The 21,016-nt window shown below is 39.9% G+C and overlaps 1 protein-coding gene and 1 pseudogene across 50 annotated transcripts in view; one reads left to right on the top strand and one right to left on the bottom strand.

Annotated features, from left to right (window-relative positions):
- CLASP2 (cytoplasmic linker associated protein 2) overlaps positions 1 to 21,016 on the top strand; it is a 245,851-nt gene that overhangs the window by 208,758 nt on the left and 16,077 nt on the right. For all 50 annotated transcript variants that reach the window (XM_074405959.1, XM_039461832.2, XM_039461834.2 and 47 more), the window contains 2 exons: positions 18,651 to 18,844; positions 19,685 to 19,813. In XM_074405959.1, the coding sequence (XP_074262060.1) occupies positions 18,651 to 18,844; positions 19,685 to 19,813 (323 nt within the window). The remainder of the gene's footprint in view (positions 1 to 18,650; positions 18,845 to 19,684; positions 19,814 to 21,016) is intronic.
- On the bottom strand, positions 37 to 370 carry LOC104651843 (non-histone chromosomal protein HMG-14 pseudogene; annotated as a pseudogene).

Here is a 21,016-nt window from a genome sequence, read left to right as displayed (position 1 = left end):
GAGACAGGGACCACTCATAAGACATGGTATATGGTATTAATTAGACTTATTAGACTTGTCTTCTTTCTCTCCTGCTTCATGAGAGGCTGGACTCTCCTCAGTTTTTGTTTCCTGATTTTCTGCAGGTAAATCTACTTTAGTTTCTTGGTTAGCCACTTCAGCCTGTTTTCCCTTTGCTCCCCTTTTCCCTTTTGTTTGCACTTTTTTATCTGAAGATTTATTCTTCGCTGCTGCCTTTTCCGCTTCGCTTCCACTTTTGCAGGAGGTTTTGCTGACAACCGCGCAGATATCCTCTTGGACTCTTCCTTGGCAGCCCCTTCGGCGGAGCTGACCTTCCTTTTGGGCATCCTGGCGGCAGGGAGGCGCGTGCCGGGTGCCTGTGGGCCGCAGCGCGTGGAAAGCCTTTGCGAAGCTGGGCTGCCTTGCCGCTACCAGTCCTCCCACCGCCTGAGCTGCCAAGACCCCATTTTTTGACTTTTACAGAACAGCCATTCTGACTGGCATGAGATGATATCTCATTGTGTATTTGATTTGCATTCCTGTAATGATCAGTGATATGAAGATTTTTTTCATATGGTTGTTGGCCACATGTATGTCTTCTTTTGAGAAGTGTCAGTTCATGTCCTTTGCCCACTTGTTAATGGGGTTGTTTTTTCTCTTGTAAATTTGTTTAAGTTGCTGGGTATTAGACCTTTGTCAGAGAGGCATTGTTTACAAATATTGTCTCCCATTCTTTAGATTGTCTGTTTACTCTGTTGGCACTTCCTTTTGCTGTGTAGAAGCTCTTAAGTTTACTTAGATCACACTTGTCTATTTTTGCTTTTGTTGTGATTGGTTTCATATCTTTGTCATGAAATCTTTGGTCATTCCTGTGTTCAGGATGGTATTGCCTAGATTGTCTTCCAGGGATTTTATAGTTTTGGATTTTACATTTATGTCTTTAATCCATCTTGAGTTGATTTTTGTATATGGTGTAAGGAAGGGGTCCAGCTTCAATCTTCTGCATATGGCTAGCTAGTTATCCAAGCACCATTTAGGTGAATAGGGAGTCTTTTCCCATTGCTTTTTTTTTTTTTTTTTCATCTTTGTAGAAGATCAGATGGTCATAGATGTGCCGTCTTATTTCTAGGCTGTCTTTTCTGTTCATTGGTCTGTGTGTCTATTTTTGACAAGTACCATGCTGTTTTGGTTACTGTAGCCTTGTAACATAGTTTGAAGTCAGGTGCCTCCAGCTTTGTTCTTTTTGCATAGGATTGTCTTGGCTATTTGGGCCCTCTTTTGGTTCTATATGAATTTTCAAATAGATTTTTCAAGTTCCGTAAAGAATGTCATTGGTAGTTTGATAGAAATAGCATTGAATGTGTAAATTGCTTTGGGCAGTATAGTCATTTTAATGATATTGATTCTTCCTATCCATGAGCTGGTATGTTTTTCCATTTGTGTCTTCTCTGATTTCTTTGAGCAGTATTTTGTAATTCTCATTGTAGAGATCTTTCACTTCTCTGATTAGCTATATTCCTAGGTATTTTACTCTTTATAGCAGTTGTGAATGGGATTGCCTTTCTAATTTGGCTCTTGATTTGGCTGTTAGTGTATAGGATTGCTGGTGATTTTCATACATTGATTTTATATACTGAACTTTGCTGAAGTTGTCTATCAGTTTGAGGAGCTTTTGGGCTGAGACTGTGAAGTTTTCTAAATATAAATTGATGCCATCTGCAAACAGAGGTAGTTTGACTTTCTCTCATCAGTTTGGATGCCCTTTATTTCTTTTTTTTTTTTTGAGACGGAGTCTCACTCTGTCATCAGGCTGGACTGCAGTGGCTCATTCTCAGCTCACTGCAACCTCTGACTCAAGCAATTCTCCTGCCTCAGCTTTCCGAGTATCTGGGCCTACAGGCATGCACCACCACACCTGGCTAATTTTTATATTTTTAGTAGAGGTGTTTCACCATGTCGGCCAGGCCGGTCTCGAACTCCTGACCTCAAGTGATCCACCCACCTCAGCATCCCAAAGTGCTGGGATTATAGGCATGAGCCACCGCCTGACCTGGATGCCCTTTATTTCTTTCTCTTGCCTGATTATTCTGGCTAGGACTTCCAGTACTATGTTTAATAGAAGTGGTGAGAGAGGACATCCTTGTCTTGTGTCAGTTTTTAAGGGGTGTACTTCCACCTTTTGCCCATTCCGAATAATGTTGGCTGTTGTGGGTTTGTCTTATATGGATGGCTCTTACTATTTTGAGGTATGTTCCTTCGATACCTAGTTTTTTGAGAGTTTTTAGCATGAAGCAGTGTTGAATTTTATCAAGTCTTTTTTTGTGTGTCTATTGAGATAATCATGTGGTTTTTGTTTTTAGTTCTGTTTATGTGATGAATCACATTTATTGATTGATGTATGTTGATGCAACCTTGTATCTGGGGATAAAGCCTACATGATCATGGTGAATTAGTTTTTTGATGTTCTGCTGGATTCAGTTTGCCAGTATTTTCTTGAGGATCTTGCATTGATGTTCATCAAGGATATTGGCCTGACGTTTTTGTTGTTGTTTGTTGTGTTTTTTGGTTTTTTTGTTTGATTTGGTTTGGTTTTGAGACAGTCTTGCTCTGTGACCCAGGCTGAAGGGCAGTGGCACAGTCATGGCTCACTGCAGCCTCCACCTCCTGGGTTCAAGCAATTCTGCCTCAGTCTCCCAAGTAGCTGGTATTATAAGTGCATGCCACCATGCCTGGCTAATTTTTTGTATTTTTAGTAGAGATGGGATTTCACCGTGTTGGCCAGGCTGGTCTCAAACTCCTGACCTCAGGTGATCTGCCTGCCTCAGCTTCTCAAAGTGCTGGGATTATAGGTATGAGCCACCATGCCCAGCCTCTGCCAGGTTTTGGTATCATTCTTTGATGCTGGCTTCATAAAATGAATTATGAAGGAGTCTTTCCTCCTCAGTTATTTGGAATAGTTTCTGTAGGAATGCTACCAGCTTTTATTTGTACATCTGGTAGAATTCAGCTGTGAATTCATCGGATCCTAGGCTTTTTTTTTTTTTTTTTTTTTTTTTTGGTAGGCTATTTATGAGTGATTCAGTTTTGAAGCTTGTTATTGCTGTGTTCAGGGAATCAGTTTCTTCTTGCGTCAGTTTTGGGAGGGTGTAAGTGTTCAGGAATTTATCTGTCTCTTCTAGGTTTTCGAGTTTGTGTGCATAGAGGTGTTGAGGTGTTCGTCGTAGTTTGTGATTTTTTTTTTTTTTTTGTACAGTCAGTAGTAACATTCCTGTCATTATTTCTAATTGTGTTTATTTGTATCTTCTCACTTTTCTTCCTTATTAGTCTAGCTAGTGGCCTAATTTATTAATTTTTTTCAAAAAAAAAAATCCAATTCCTGGATTCACTGATCTTTTTTTTTTTTTTTTTTTTTTTTTTAAAGGCTAATCAAGTGAAGCAGTGGGAGTGGAGAAGGAACAAAGAAATCTGTAACTGGTTGTGATCAATTAGTTGTAAAGCACTCAGACCAGCCTTCATTGATCTTTTGAATGATGTTTTGTGTCTCAATTTCTTTCATTTCAGCTCTGGTTTTTATTTCTCATCTTCTGCTAACTGTTGGGGTTAATTTGTTCTTCCTTCTCTAATTCTTTCAGTTATGAAGTTAGGTTGTTGTTTTGAAATCTGACTTCTTTTTTTTTTCCTGTATTTGAGACGGAGTCTTGTTCTGTTGCCGAAGCTGGAGTGCAGTGGTGCGATCTCGGCTCACAGCAACCTCTGCCTCCCAAGTTCAAGCAATTCTGCCTCAGCCTCCCGAGTAGCTGGGATTACAGGGATATACCACCATGCCCAGCTAATTTTTGTATTTTTTGTAGAGACAGGGTTTCACCATGTTGGCCAGGCTGGTCTCAAACTCCTGACCCCAAATGATCCACCCACCTGGGCCTCCAAAGTGCTGGGATTTTACATTCGTGAGCCACTGCAAGATCTGGACTTTCTGATGTTGGCATTTAGTGCTGTGAATTTACCTCAATACTGCTGTAACTGTATCTCAGAGATTCTGGTATCTTGTATTTTTGTTGTCACTGTTTTCAAAGAACTTGATTTCTGCCTTTATTTCATTATTTACCCAAAAGTCATTCAGGGGCATGTTGTTTAATTTCATATAGTTTCATGGTTTGAGCAATTCTCATAGTTTTGACTTCTGTTTTTATTGCACTGTGGTCCAAGATTGTGTTTGATATGATTTTGGTTCTTTTACGTTTGTTGAGGATTGTTTTATATCCAATTATGTGGGCGGTTTTAGAGTATATGCCATGTGATGATGAGAAGAATGTATATTCTGTTGGTTTGGGGTGGAGAGTTCTGTAAAGGCCTGTCAGATCCATTTAGTCCAATGTTGAGTTGAGGTCTTGAATATCTTTGTTAATTTTCTGCCTTAATGATATCTAGTACTATCAGTGGAGTGTTGAAATCTTCAGCTGTTACTGTGTGGGAATCTATGTCTCTTTGTAGATCTCTAAGAACTTGCTTTATGAATCTGTGTACTCCTGTGTTGGGTGCATATATATTTAGGATAGTTAGGTCACCTTGTTGAATTGAACCCTTTTTCATTTATGTCCTACTTTGTCTTTTTCGATCTTTGTTGATTTGAAATCTCTTCTGTCTGAATTTAGGATTGCAACCCCTGCTTTTTTCTGTTTTACATTTGCTTGGTAGATTTTCCTCCATACCTTTATTTTGAGCCTATGAGTATTATGACATCTGAGATGGTTCTCTTGAAGACAGCATACCATTGGGTCTTGCTTTTTTATCCAGCTTGCCACTCAGTAGCTTTTACTTTGTCTTTTTCGATCTTTGTTGATTTGAAATCTCTTCTGTCTGAATTTAGGATTGCAACCCCTGCTTTTTTCTGTTTTACATTTGCTTGGTAGATTTTCCTCCATACCTTTATTTTGAGCCTATGAGTATTATGACATCTGAGATGGTTCTCTTGAAGACAGCATACCATTGGGTCTTGCTTTTTTATCCAGCTTGCCACTCAGTAGCTTTTAAGTGGGGACATTTCATGTTTACATTCAAAGTTAGTATTGATATGTGTGGATTTGATCCTGTCATTGTGCTGTTATCATGCTGGTTATCATGTTGGCCTGTTTGGTTGCTTTACAGTGACACTGTGTGTGTTTAAGTGTGTTGTTGTATTAGCTGGTATGGTCTGTCTATATTAAATGCGCCTTTCAAGATCTCTTGTAAGGCAGGACTGATAGTAATGGATTCCCTCAATATTTGCTTATCTGAAAAGGATCTTATTTCTCCTTCACTTAGGAAGCTTAGTTTGGCTGGGTATGAAATTCTTGACTGTGAAGATTTTTTTTTTCTTTAAGAATGTTGGGGGAAAAAAAGGAATGTTGAATATAGGCCCCAATCTCTTCTGGCTTGTAGGATTTCAGCCAAGAGGTCCACTGTTTGCCTAATGGGGTTCCCTTTGTAGGTGACCTGCCCTTTCTCTCTAGTTGCCTTTAAAATTCTTTCTTTCATTTTGATCTTGGAAAATCTGACAAATATGTGTCTTGGGTATGATCTTCTTGTGTAGAATCTTGCAGGAATTCTCTTTCTGAATTTGACTGTTGGCCTCTCTAGCAAGGTTGGGGAAGTTTTAATGGATGAGATCCTGAAATGTGTTTTCCAGGTTGTTTCCTTTCTTCCCCTCCCTTTCAGGGATGCCAGTGATGCATAGATTTGGACTCTTTACATAATCCCGTACTTCTCAGATGTTTTGTTCATTCCTTTTTATTTTATTATTTTTCCTTTATTTTTGCCTGACTGTCTTATTTCAAAGAACCAGTCTTCAAGTTCAGAGATTCTTTCTTCAGCTTGGCTTATTCTTCTGTTAATATTTTCATACTGGCTAATTCATCCTTGAGCTCCTGTATCACTTTATTGTGATTCTGATTTTCCTTATTTGGGTTTTGCCATCCTCCCGAATCTCAATGATCTTTGTTTCTGTTCATATTCTGAATTCTATTTTTGTCATTCCAGCCAGTTCAGCCTGGTTGAGAACTCTTGCTGAAGAACTGGTGAGGTCATTTGGAGGATGTAGGACTCTGGCCATTTGAGTTACTGAAGATCTTACCTTGGTTCTTTCTCATCTCTGCCTGTGGGTGTTCCTTTAACTGCATTGTAGCTTGAGTACAGTCAAATAGACTTCTTTTTTTGGATATTTTCACCAGACTGAAGTTTTATACAGGGTCTTTATTTGAAGCTGACTTTTTGTCTCTGGTTTCAGGTAGAGGTGTATTAGTCCATTCTCATGCTGCTAATAAAGACATGCCTGAGACTGGATAATTTATAAAGGAAAGAGATTTAATTGACTCACAGTTCTACGTGGCTGGGCAGGCCTCAGGAAACTTACAATCATGCTGAAAGAGGAGGCAACAAGTTCCTCCTTACATGGTGGCAGGAGAGAGATGAATGAGTGAAGGGGGTGGGTGGAAAGCCCCTTATAAAACCATCAGATCTCAGGAGAACTCAGTATCACGAGAACAGCATGAGGGTAACTGGCCCCATGATTCAATTACCTCCCACCAGGTCCTTCCCATGACATGTGGGGATTATGGGAACTACAACTCAAGATGAGATTTGGATGGGGACACAGCCAAACCATAGCAGTTAGTGAAGTATTTTTGGTGTTAAAGCTTTGCGGTATAATCCAGCAGGTGGCACTTTAGATTATGTGTCAGTTGGTAGCCTCTTACTCAGTTGTGTGGTCCCCTGTATTTCCTCCCAGTTGCAGCCATGTTCCCTCTCAATGCTCTGAAAGTGTGGGTTCCTTTCCCCCTTGATTGTTGGCTGTAGATCATAACTTGGCACTCCTCAGTTGCCCAGTGAAGCTCTAGGGCAATCTTAGTGTTAATGTTGTTCCTTCCCCAAGTTGGAGGCAGCAAAGGAAGGGATCTTAGTAGTGGTGGTGGCTGAGAATAGTTTGCTTGTCTCCTGGGGGCTACACCTTAGAGAAGTACAGGTCAGCAGTCACTCATTGAGATCAGCCCAGGATGGAGGGTCTATGCTGTGGGCCCAAGCCAGGGGTTTCCTGTCTGGTGACAGCAGTGAGGGGTGTATGGGATCTGTGTGAGATGGACTGACTGGTCCTGCATCTTGCTGGAGGTATGGATAAGCCACTTAAGGTCTTTGCTCCTTCATTAGTCCAAGGGTGGCAAGGGCAGTTTCACTGCAGATGCAGTGGCAGAGAGGCTTTACTTTGCCCCTGGAGGCCCTGTCCAGGGTGTCGCCATGTTGCTAGTGAGCTGATAGCTCTGGCAGGAGGTGACTGGAGGTTCAGGCCTGGTGGACCTGCCTAGTGAAGAGATATGGGAATAGGAACCCACATAAAGTCTGGCCACTTTCCACAGGGCTGCTGTGCGATGCTTGGGGCCTGCTGCAGTCCCTAAGATTTTGTAGTACCTACTGTTTTGAAGCCTACAAAACAGCAAAGACAGCAGCCTGTCACGCCCTCTGGGAACTCTGTCCCACAGAGGTACGGGCCTGTTGCCAGCCCAAAGGCATGCACAGGAAGTATCTGGAGACCCCACATCCCACCCAGTGAGGAGGAACAGGTTCGGGGATCCACTTAAAAAAGCAGTCTGGGCCAGGCGCGGTGGCTCAAGCCTGTAATCCCAGCACTTTGGGAGGCCGAGGCGAGTGGATCACGAGGTCAAGAGATCAAGACCATCCTGGTCAACATGGTGAAACCCCGTTTCTACTAAAAATACAAAAAAGTAGCTGGGCATGCTGGCACATGCCTGTAATCCGAGCTACTCAGGAGGCTGAGGCAGGAGAATTGCCTGAGCCCGGGAGGTGGAGGTTGCGGTGAGCCCAGATCGCGCCATTGCACTCCAGCCTGGGTAACAAGAGCGAAACTCCATCTCAAAAAAAAAAAAAGCAGTCTGGCCATGTTTCAGTAGAGCATTTGTGCTGTGCTGGAGGCCCACCACAGCCCCTGGTCACCTCAGACACACTGAAGGCTGGAATGGCTAAGTTGCCCAAACAGCAAAGATGGTGGCCCACCACTCCCTCTGGAAGCTCCATCCTAGGGAGGTTACAAATCTCTGTTGGCTGTAGAAGACCAACAGGAGATGGCTGGAGGCCTTCGTTTTGAGGTCCCACCCATTGAAGAGGAAGGAGATCAGGGACTCATTTAAAGAAGCAGTCTGGCCAGACGTGGTGGCTCACGTCTGTAATCCCAGCACTTTGGGATGTCAAGGCAGGCAGATCACTTGACACCAGAAGTTCAAGACCAGCCTGGCCAACAGGGCAAAACCCTGTCTCTACTAAAAATACAAAAATTAGCCGAGTGTGGTGGTGCGCTCCTGTAATCCTAGCTATAAATTTTTTAAAAAAAGAAGCAGCAGCAGTCTGGCCATGCTTTGGTAGAACAGCTATGCTAGGGGAGTTTCTTCCACCTCCCAGTCAGCTCAAACTCTGTAAAGCCCAAAGGCTGGATCAGCCAAGTCACCCAAACAGCAAAAATGGCAGCCTGCCCCTCCCTCCGGGAGCTCCTTCTTAGGGAGGTGCAGTGGCAGTCTGGAATTCCAAGCCAGTGGGTCTTATCTTATGAGGTGCTGTGGAAGTGGGCCTGCAGGCTGTCGCTGCTCAGCCCCCTGGATTCAACCTCTTTCCTAAGGCTATGTACAGGGTCTGACCTCCTGCTTTGCCAAAAAGCCCGAGGCTCCAGGGTCTCCACACATGCCTCAGTGGCTCCTCTGCCAAGACGCCACATGGCTCTGTCAGACTGAAGACTAGTGGAGTGGGTTCACAAGATCTCCTGACCCTAGGGTTGCAGAGGTCCATGGGAGAAGCATGGTTTCCTGGGGCGACACATTCACTCACTGCTTTCCTAGGTGGGAAGGTTCCCCTGGCTCTGTGTTGCCCCCTAGTGGGCTGTCGTCCTGTCTTACTTTTCTTTGTTCTCTGTGGGTCAAGTTGTTTCCTCGATTAGTTCAGATGCAAGTACCTGGATGTTTCAGTTGAAGGTATATTTATTCACCCTTTCCGTTTCTCTCTGTGAGAGAGAGCCTTGCACGCTAGCTACTTCTAGTCAGCCATCTTGCCCCTTTATCCTTTCTCATTTTTAAATGAACACATTTATAGCTATAAATTTTCCACTTGCACTGTTTTCACTGTGTTTCATAACTTTTGGTATGTAGTTGTTTTTATTCATTTGTCTCTAACTGTATTCTAGTTTCTCTTGTGATTGCTTCTTTGATCCATTAAGAGTGTGTTGTTTAATTTCCTAAAACTTGTGAATTTTCCAGTTTTACTTCTATTATTAATTTGTGACTTCATCATATGGTGGGATAAGATACTATGTATTATATCCATATTTTAAAATCTGCTGAAACTTACTTTGTGTCTCAACATACAACATATATTGGAAAATGTCCCGTGTGCACTATGTATGTCTGTTGGATGTAGTTGTTTTGTTGTGTTAAGTCCTCTGTTTACTTATCTTCTATCTCTTGGTTCTATCCATTATTGAGAGTGAGAATTCAGTAGTGAGAGTCCAACTATTATTGTAAAACTGTCTTTTTTTTTTAAAAAAAAAGACGGGGTTTCACCATGTTGGTCAGGCTGGTCTTAAACTCCCGACCTCAGGTGATCTGCCCGTCTTGGCCTCCAAAGTGCTTGGATTACAAGCGTGAGCCACCACGCCCTGCCAAACTGTCTTATTTTTCCCTTCAATTCTGTCAGTTTTTGCCTCATATATTTTGATCTGTCATTAGCTGCATAAATGTTTACAGTTACTTATTCTTGATGTATATTGAATCTTTTATTAATATATAATATCCTCCTTATTTATCTCTTGTAACCTTTTTTTTTAAACTTAAGGTCTATTTTGTCAGATTTCTTTTTTTTTTTTTTTTTTCCTTTTAAAGACAGGGTCTCACTTTCATTGCCTAGGCTGGAATGCAATGACTCAATCATGGCTTACTGTAGCCTCAACTTCCTGGGCTCAAGTGATTCTCCCACCTCCACCTCCCAAGTAGCTGGAATTACAGGCACATGCCACTATGCCTGGCTAATTGTTTGTATTTTTAGTAGCGATGAGTTTTGCTATGTTGCCCAGTCTGGTCTTCAACTTCTGGGTTTAAGTGATCTGCCTCCCTTGGCCTCACAAAGTGCTGGTATTAAAGGCATGCACCACTGTACCCAGCCTGTTTTGTCTGGCATTAGTATAGCCACCCTGCTCTCTTATTATTTATTGATGTACCTATTACTATCACTACTGATATACCATGCAAATAGTATTATTACTGTTTACAAAAGGATAGAACATTTTTCTATCCTTTTGTTTTCAACCGATTTGCATCTTTGGATCTAAAATGAGTTTCTTGTAGAAAGCATATAGATCATGTGCTTTTTATCCATTCTGCTAATCTCTGTCTTTTGACTGGGTGATTTAATTCATTTACATTTAAAGTAATTACTGATAAGAAAGGACTTACTTCTGTCATATTGCTATTTGTTTTCTGTATGCCTTATAGTTATTCATTTGTTTGTTACTACTTTCGTGTTGAGTTGTTTTGCAATGAAATGTTTAAATTTTTTATTTCCTTTGGTGTATATTTTATAGCTGTTTTCTTGGTTGTTTCCATGGGGGTTACATTTAATATCCTAAAATTATAATGCTACTTTAAATTTATGCCAGTTTAATTTCAAAAACATACAGAAACTCCATGCCTTTCCATCTCTGACCCCACCCTTTTCAGTTGTTGGCATTATAAAATTACATCTTTATATAATTGTCTCCAGAAATACAAACTATCTTTTACTACATTAGTCTCTTAAATTATGTAGAAAACAAAAAGTAGAGTTACAGTCTGTTATTAGAATAATAGTAGTTTTTATAATTGCCCTTGTATATATTTATCTTTATTGAGATCTTTATTTCTTCATATGGTTTCAAGTTACTGTCTAGTGTACTTTTAATTTCCCCCTCACTTTTGAAGGACAGTTTTGACAGATATAGGATACTTGGTTAACACTTTTTTTCTTTTAGCACTTTGAATATATCAACCTACTGCCTTCTGACCTCCAAAGTTTCTAATGAGAAATCTTCTGATAATCTTATTGAGGATCCTTTTTTATGACACTGATCACTTAATCTTGCTGCTGGCAAGATTCTATCTTTGCCTTTTGAAAGTTTGATTATCATGTGTCTTGATGTGGATCTCTGAGTTCAAATTACCTGGAAGTCACTGAGCTTCTTGTATGTTTATGTTCGTTTCTTTCATCAGATTTTGGTGGTTTTCAGCCATTATTTTTTCAAATATTCTTTCTGTCTTTCCATTCTCTTCTTATACTTCCACAATGAGTAGATTTGTTTGCTCAATGTTGTCTCACATATCCCTTAGGCTCTGTTCACTTTTCTTCAGTCTTTAATAATTTCCATTTTCTTATCTTCAAGTTCACTGATTCCTTTGCTTGCTCAAATATGCTTATTAAGTAATTAAACTAGTGATTTTTTTTTTTTTTTTTTTTTTAAGATGGAGTCTCACTCTGTTACCAGGCTAGAGTGCAGTGGCATGATCTTGGCTCACTGCAACCTCTGCCTCCTGGGTTCAAGCAATTCTCCTGCCTCAGCTTCCCAAGTAGCTGGGACTACAGATGCACACCATGACACCCAGGTACTTTTTGTATTTTTAGTTGAGACTTGGTTTTACCATGTTAGCCAGGATGGTCCTGACCTCGTGATCCACCCACCTTAGCCTCCCAAAGTGCTGGAATTAGAAGCATGAGCACTGCGCCTTGCCGCACTAGTGAATTTTTGTTTAATTTCAGTTACCATACTTCTTTGTTCCAGAATTTATTTTTCATTTCTTTTTAGGTTTTCTATCTCTTTATTGATATTTCCATTTTGTTCATACATTATTTTCATGACTTTATACACATCTTAATTTCTTACAGCATCTTTAAGACAGGTATTTTAAAGTCTTTGTCTAGTAGGTCTGCCATCAGATCTTTTTCAAGGGCAGTTTCTGTTTATTTTTTCTTTGAATATGCTGTACTATCCTGGTCGTTCATATGCCTTGTGATTTCTTTGTCGAAAACTGGATATTTTAATCTAATAATGTGGTTACATTGGAAATCAGATTCTCCCATACACCAGAGAGTGTTGACTTATTTTTGCTTGTTATTTCTGGTTTGTTTGTTTGTTTTTCTGAGATGGAGTTTCGCTCTTGTTACCCAGGCTGCAGTGCAATGGCGCAATCTCGGCTCACCGCAACCTCCGCCTCCTGGGTTCAAGCAATTCTCCTGCCTCAGCCTCCTGAGTAGCTGGGATTACAGGCATGTACCACCATGCCCAGCTAATTTTTTGTATTTTTAGTAGAGATGGGGTTTCACCATGTTGACCAGGATGGTCTCAATCTCTTGACCTCGTGATCCACCCGCCTCGGCCTCCCAAAGTGCTGGGATTACAGGCTTGAGCCACTGCGCCCGGCCTATTTCTGGTTTTGATTGCTGCAGGCTTTCTCTGTGCCAAAGATCAGCTTCAGCCTGAGGTATAAACTTAAGGTCTTCTCAGATCCTTTTTGAGCCTCTGTCTTTTTCTGGGCATGCATTGTCACTTTTTAACTCTCCCTGTATATGCAGTTGTTTTTGTATATCCTGGTCTTTAATGTCTGTCTCACAAAAAGGAAAAAGAGAAAAATGTAATGGGAGGGGCTAGACCTTTAAGCCCCTGCAAGTCACTTTAACTGGAGGGGGAAGGGCTTACGATAATGAGGAAAGGTGCAACAGTAATGGCTGCCTGCCTCTGTCTGTACCTCTGTGATCAGAAGCAGCAGTGTCCATGACATGGAAAGGGTCTTTGGAAGAAAAAAAGAAAAGCAGCAGTCAATAGCTCACAGGTCTTCAGTATTCACAGGATAAGGTTCTTTTTGCATCTCACAAGCTATGTGCAAGCTGTTCCAGCAACATGTGCACAGCTGCCTGCCAATAAGCTGGGGCTGGTGGTGGGAGATGGGTAGTTGCTACTGTACTAAGAGCTGAAATTGATAGAAACTAACTGCACTTTACTATCCAAGATTTTCCCTAAAATTTCTAAGCCTTCAGTACACTAGAGTTCCAAAATAGTTACATCAGACAGATTCTGTTGTCTGGGTGATGAGACAGAGTCCTGGTGCTTCCTAGCCACCATCTTCCCAGAATCTCTCAATAATATCTTACAGCTAAAGGATCCATTTTAGAATCACACATTGCATTTAATCATCATGTCTCTATCAGTGTTTTCCTCCAGGGCGCAGTCTTTCCTTAGCTCTTAGACCATGGCATTTTTGAAGTTATTTTGTAGCATTTCTCTGAATGTAGTTTTGTCTGGTGATTTCTCATGATTAGAATTAGGTTATACATTCTTTGCATCAGTATCACAGAAGTAATAGTGCATTCTTTTCATTGTACCCTGTCATGTAACACATGGTTTCACTTTGCTCCCTTGACTGGTGATGTTAACTTTCATATCTTGACTATGGTGGGGCAAACAAGACTTTTCTTTGTAATTAATAAGTGTTTTATCAGAAGATACAAAAAAAAATTTTTTTTTTTTCTTTTTGAGATGGAGTTTCGCTCTTGTTGCCTAGGCTGGAATGCAATCACATGATCTCAGTTCACCGCAACCTCCACCTCCTGAGTTCAAGCGATTCTCCTACTTCGGCCTCCTGAATACCTAGGATTACATTAGACCATACCTAGCTAATTTTGCATTTTTAGTAGAGACAGGGTTTCTCCATGTTGGCCAGGCTGGTCTCATACTCCCAACCTCAGGTGATCCACCCACCTCAGCCTCCCAAAGTGCTGGGACTACAGTGCTGTGAGCCACCGTGCTGGCCAAGGTCCTAATATTTTTAAACAGATTAAATATTCTGTTCATCATTAAACTTAAATTCATTTATTTCGAAATTTTTTTATTTTCTATTTATTTTAGAAAATTCACGTACATATTTGTAACAGTATGGACTCATAGTTTCCCATTATAACAATCATTATTTATTTATTTTGAAGCTCAAATTGCCCTTGATTTGACCAACAGGATTCCATTCAAGCTGGCTTTTGTTGTTCTTTTGACATATCCCATCCTTGCATTTTGGTACTGTTGTATACTGCTTCAGTCCCGGAGTCAGTCATTTCTCCAAGGATCTGTTGTTCCTGTTAATGGAAAATGGTTTTTAAAGGCTAAGATCTGGACTCTAGATGTGCTCACTGCTAGTGGGATGTCACTGCTCTCTAGATCTCTCAGTGGGCATAGCTAAGGAGTGTGCATGGGTAGAGATTTACGTATCTGTTTCCATATCTATCAAAAGCCGTGTTTTTATACCAGTGGTTCCAGTTCCATTCTAGCACCATGGAAATTCTAATTTCCAGATTGATAACCCTCTTTTCTTACTGTGAGAAACCTAGCTTTTGTTATCTTTCATATATTTACCAGTTTGATCTGTATGCAACCAGTTCTTCTCCTACCAGTTTTTCTGCTATCTCTGCTACCGCCTTCTCACTTGCACAGATATACTCCTCATCCTGCTAGGCTTTGCCATTCCATCCTCGCCCAAAACCATGGATGCCGTTCTTATTCCACTTCAGTTCCAACAGATCACACCTGATTACTACTCTATGTGGACACCCTTCCTACCTGTCTGGGTTGAAAACGGATATATTCACCAGTGGAGACCCTCCTTGTGGTCTGTTTGGGAATCTGTGTCCTAATGCCTGGTCATTTATAATTTTGATTATTTTTAAAAATTATCGTTTGCATTTATTTGATTACCAATGAGCTTGAGGAATTATTATGTTTTTACCAACTTCTCATGTCAAGAGACAATATATCAGCTGGGCACAGTGGCTCACGCTGTAATCCCAGCACTTTAGGAGGCTGAGGCAGGCGGATTACCTGAGATCAGGAGTTCAAGACCAGCCTGGCCAAAATGGTGAAACCCCATCTCTAACAAAAATTAGCCAGACATGGTGGTAGGCACCTGTAATCCCAGCTACTTAGGAGGCTGAGGCATGAGAATCGCTTGAATCCAGGTGATGAAGGTTATGGTGAGCCAAGATCACACCACTGCACTCCAGCCTGGGCGATAGAGCAAGACTCTGTCTCAAAAAAAAAAAAAAGGCCGGGCGCGGTGGCTCAAGCCTGTAATCCCAGCACTTTGGGAGGCCGAGGCGGGTGGATCACGAGGTCAAGAGATTGAGACCATCCTGGTCAACATGGTGAAACCCCGTCTCTACTAAAAATACAAAATATTAGCTGGGCATGTTGGCACGTGCCTGTAATCCCAGCTACTCAGGAGGCTGAGGCAGGAGAACTGCTTGAACCCGGGAGGCGGAGGTTGTGGTGAGCCGAGATCGCGCCATTGCACTCCAGCCTGGGTAACAAAAGCGAAACTCCGTCTCAAAAAAAAATAATAATAATAATAATAATAATAATAATAAGAGAGAGCGAGAAAGACAACATATCAAAATTATCATAAAGCCAAAATTATGGTATTTTAACAAGATCACTCCCTTATTGTCTAATTCTCGTCTCCTTTACTAAGGATCATATGTTTTATATTTGTTAAAGGAAGGCATTTTTGGAAACTATATAACTGAAATCTAAATTGGGTAAAGTATTTTTGAACTTGAGAACACTATTTCATCACAGCCTAATGTGTGATATACTTCTGAAACATAGGTAGCCATTTTATGTTCAGTAAATGTGCTTTGAAGATGGATAAGCCCTCAGTTAGACTACAGTAGTACAAAGAAAAGAAATAAAAACCTACAGTAGTAGTAACGGTCCCAAGCTTTGTATGGCAGTTATTTTCATTTATTGTCTGTTTTCATTTTTAATTTTGAGATGAGGAAGACCCTGTTTGACCTATTTTATTATGAACGTTGTTAACATTATTCTTTTTCAAATTGTTCTCTGTTTCTGTTCTGATTTTTTTTATTCTCCTCCCTCATGCAGTTTATCTTCTTTTTTTTTTGTTTTTAAAATCTAAAATTTGGCAAAAGATAATTATTTTGTTCAAATCAGAATTTCTGTAAAAGGAAATTACTTCAAATCTAATACCTACTGATTATGTTTCTTACCCAGTGTTTCTGCACACATTACAGTCAGGCATACACATTTATCAAAGTTAACAAGTCCAAAACAAGCCACTGATAACCTTTGTAAAGTTTACTAGGATCTATAATATTCTAGAATTCTACTTCTAGTGAGGATAGTGGAGTTATTCATATAAAAGCTTGCCAACCTGAAAGACTATTTCGTACTTTTTGAGCACTGTCACAAAAATTTATTATCAGAATTACAATTGTGTCAGTATTTGTCAGAAAGACTTGGGAAAATTAATATTAATGATTTTACTGTATTCTAGCCCCAAGTCCTCACCGTGACCCTAGGAAGCGGATGCTGTTTTCCCATTTTACTGATAATAAAACTGTATCTCAGCAATAATTAAGAAACTGCTCCAATCAGAGTATAAGAGGCAGAGATTTAATGATACTACAACGCTTATATCCTTTTTACTTGCCCATGGTGATGCTCTCTGTCAGTAGAGGAAAAATTCAGTACCTTTGGATTATCTCATTAGTATGATACAGATAGATCAGTTTTGTAACAATCTATGTGCTTTCTCTGTAAGAAATTATTTTTCTGCCAGTCATCTGTCCAGACCGTTATATGTCAGGTCATTTCTAATTATCCGATAGGACAATTACAAAGCTTGCTTACCTGGAAAAGAGAACTGACTTCCTGTGTAAAGCATTTTCTTGTGAATTCCATTCATCCATCTGAAATAAAATACACCGTTAGAATGATACTTTAACATCTTCAAAAGTCTGATAACGTATAACTTTATGGGAGTGATTTTTGTCTGGATTATAGAGATGCATTCATCCTGCTGCAATAGTTCTTGTTAAAACCAGCAATAGTGTTCTAATATTGGTCTGCAGCATGCTGTATGGTTGTTTCATTCCAGAGAGATAGGAAGGAAATGAGTATGGCACAAGCCCAGGCCACTACCTGCTGAAGTCCCTCAGGGCCTGAATTTATCATGTATTTGATCATCAAAAAATTTTAAGAGGAACTCTGGTATTTTGTAATGTTCAAATGTGAGTTCTTCAATTTAACTGTTATTCCTACAAAAATGATTTAAAGCACTGTCTGATAACTTGCTTAAAAATAAGCGGTAAGTGACTTTTAATAGTTATAAAATCCGTGAGTTTGTAATTATGTTTTTAAAAAGAAGGCAGAAACAAATCAAAACTCGTTGGTAACTGCTGGGCCCAACTCTTAACACTGAAATTTAAAGAAAACTGTATTAAGAATCTATTCTGCCTTTTCTTTCGCTGTACTTTAGGGTAATAAGAATAGGTCTAGCCAATAAAGTTACTCTCTACAGAAGAATTCTACCCCTTGGAAAGAATGGTATGATTAGATAATCACCATTTTTAACTCCTTTTAAAATAACGGATTCAAAAACAATGAATGGGATAAACCATTGGTTAAAAGATTTGTAGTCTGGGCACGGTTGCTCATTCCTGTAATCCCAGCACTTTGGGAGGCCAGTGGATCATTTGAGCCCGGGAGTTCCAGTCTGGCCTGGAAAACATGGCAAAACCCCATCTCTACAAAAAACACAAAAGTTAGCCAGGTGTAGATGCTCAGCTGTAATCAGGAGGCTAAGTTGAGAGGATCAATTGAGCCTGGGAGGTGGAGACCAGTGAGCCATGATCACACCACTACACTCCAGCCTTGGTGACAGAGTGAAACCCTATTTCAGATAAAAAGCGGGCGGGGGGGGCGGGGGGGCGTAATTTATGGAGAAGTTTACAATAGTGGGATTAGATTGTCAATACCTAAATCCAGTGGTCATTTTTATCATCACTAAAAGCCATTTAAGTCTCCTGTCATGAAAGCATAGAAATATATACTGGAGTATATAAAGAGGAAATAATAGATATATATGGGATTTGCTAGAAATACTTCAGATAAAAGGAAAGGAAGGACAAAGATGACCTAAGAATGTTAAAATTGGCCGGGCGCGGTGGCTCACGCCTGTAATCCCAGCACTTGGGAGGCTGAGGCGGGCGGATCACAAGGTCAAGAGATCGAGACCATCCTGGCCAACATGGTAAAACCCTATCTCTACTAAAAATTCAAAAAATTAGCTGGGCATGGTGGCTCGTGCCTGTAGTCCCAGCTGCTCATAAGGCTGAGGCAGGAGAATTGCTTGAACCCAGGAGGCAGAGGTTGCAGTGAGCTGAGATTGCGCCACTGTACTCCAGCCTGATGCCTGGCAACAGTTCGAGACTGTCTCAAAAAAAAAAAAAAAAAAAAAAAAAAAAAAAAAGATAAAATCTTAAAAACTGTTAAATCTGGGTGATGGGTATATAAAGGTTCATTATACTGGTCTCGCTTTTGTGTGTTTTTATTATATAAAGTTTTAAAATAGCACTGGTGTTTTGAGAATGACAGAATTGAAAAGAAAATTACTTATGGTTTTTTTTTTCTTTGTCTTTTTTACAACAAACATAATGGTTATATCTGTGTTTGGTCATATAAAGTTTTCATCCCCATACTTGTGAGAGTCACTGTATAAACTTACAGAACTAATATCATGTCCTTTTGACAGATCTTTCCCTAGACCATTCTGACCTAGTTGCAGAGTTGTTGAAGGAGCTGTCTAACCACAATGAACGTGTAGAAGAAAGAAAAATCGCCCTCTATGAACTTATGAAACTGACACAGGAAGAATCTTTTAGTGTTTGGGATGAACACTTCAAAACAATATTGCTTTTATTGCTTGAAACCCTTGGAGATAAAGAGGTAAATGGCAAAATACGTAAACAGTAGCCTGTCCTGCCTGTCTCTTTTAGATTGCCTGTTAATCTGGTGCTATACAGATTTAGAAATTGGGAGAATGAGTCTCTTCTGCTGCTTCTTTCTGCATAAAGTTTTCACTGTGAAGTACTTTTTCTTTTAAACCAAGCACCTCAACAATTTTGAACAATTAACAGCAGGAAAAATGAAAGATTGCAGGCTGAATTCTTATAGAAAAGTACATGTTACTTATTTTACATGTTTAGATTAGTTGTTCAGAAGCAACTTCTTTTATTTTTTATTTTTTTAATTTAGTTTTATTTTATTTTAGTTTTTGAGAAGTAATCTTACTCTTGCCGGGCTGGAATGCAGTGGTATGATCTCAGCTCACTGCATCCTCCACCTCCTAGGCTCCAGCAATTCTCCTGCTTCAGCCTCCTGAGTAGGTTCAATTATAGACGTGTGCCACCATGCCCAACTAATTTTGCATTTTTAGTAGAGTCAGGGTTTCCTCATGTTGGCCAGGCTGGTCTCGAACTCCTGACTGCCAGTGATCTACCTGCTTCAACCTCCCAGAGTGCTGGGATTACTGGCATGAGCCACCATGCCCGACTCCAAACTTTTTTTTATAGTCTGAATGTAGTTCTTGATTTCTTGCAAATATAATAAGTGTAATATAAATTTTGAACTAGAGGTGAGAAAACTTAATTAGTAGTCTACCACATACTTTATGCAGTTGTCTACAATTCCTCTTCTAATAGTAAGACCCTTAAGTTACAAAATTTGAAAATGTTAAAGATTATCTAGAACCCAAAATATTAAAAATATTTAAATGTTTCTTCTTAGCCTACAATCAGGGCTTTGGCATTAAAAGTTTTAAGAGAAATCCTAAGGCATCAACCAGCAAGATTTAAAAACTATGCAGAATTGACTGTCATGAAAACATTGGAAGCACATAAAGATCCTCATAAGGAGGTAAGTTACCTGGCAGTTAAATTATGATTTCATTATTTTATTTCATGAAACATGTAAACATTGTGTAAAATGTAGCCTTATTAATCATTTTCTTGAACATTTGCCTTGACATTCAAGGTAATACCTGACAAGATGCAAGCATATTTTTTTCTATTAAGTGAATTAAACAGTGATACCATGGCCTTTCACCTAAAATAAGCCCGCTCTAGGAAATAATTTGATTTCATTTTCTCCTTCACCTCACTTTCAGTTTTCTACTTACAGTTTAGCAATCTTATTTTCACTTTCCATTTAGCAGTAAGAATTTGATTTTTTAAAATAACTAATGAAGATAAGAATCATTGTTTTGGGGGGGATTTGTTTGTTCATTTGTTTGTTTGTTGAGTCAGGATCTCACTGTCACCCAGGCTGGAGTGCAGTGGCACGATCACAGCTCACTGCAGCCTCAGCCTCCCAGTTCAGGTGAACTCCCACCTCAGCTTCCTAAGAAGATGGGACTGTAGGCATGCACTAGCATGCCTGGCTATTTTTGGTGTTTTTTGTAAAGACGATATTTCACCATGTTGCCCAAGCAGGTCATTATTATTTGGTCAACATGGTGAAACCCCGTCTCTACTAAAAATACAAAAAATTAGCTGAGCTTGGTGGCGCCTGCCTGTAATCCCAGCTACTCAGGAGGCCGAGGCAGGAGAATTGGCTGAACCCAGGAGGCAGAAGTTGCAGTGAGCCGAGATCGCGCCATTGCACTCCAGCCTGGGTAACAAGAGCGAAACTCTGTCTCAAAAAAAAAAAAAGAAAGAAAAAGAAAAGAAAGAAACAAAAAATTGAAGAAAATATTTTCTGACCTTCAAAGGACATTATCCTGAAAGTGAAACGACAACTCATAGAATGGGAGAAAATTTTTGCAGACATGTATCTGATAAGGTACTAATATCCATAATATATGTTCTTACAACTCAGCAATGAAAAGATAGCCAGTTTTTTAAATGGACAAAGGATCTGAATAAACATTTCTCCGAAGATACACAGATGGCAGTAAGTGCATGAACAGCTGTTCAACATCATTAGTCATTAGGAAAATGTAACCAAAGCCACAGTGAGAGACCACTTAACGCCCAAAAGAAATATAGACAATATGTTGGTGAGGCTGCAGGGAAATTGAAATCCATTGGATAATTACTTTTTTTTTTTTTTTTTTTTTTT

Source organism: Saimiri boliviensis, chromosome 9 (assembly GCF_048565385.1).
Source record: "Saimiri boliviensis isolate mSaiBol1 chromosome 9, mSaiBol1.pri, whole genome shotgun sequence".
NCBI classification, from domain to species: Eukaryota; Metazoa; Chordata; class Mammalia; order Primates; family Cebidae; genus Saimiri; species Saimiri boliviensis.
This window is presented reverse-complemented; position numbering and strand designations above follow the sequence as displayed.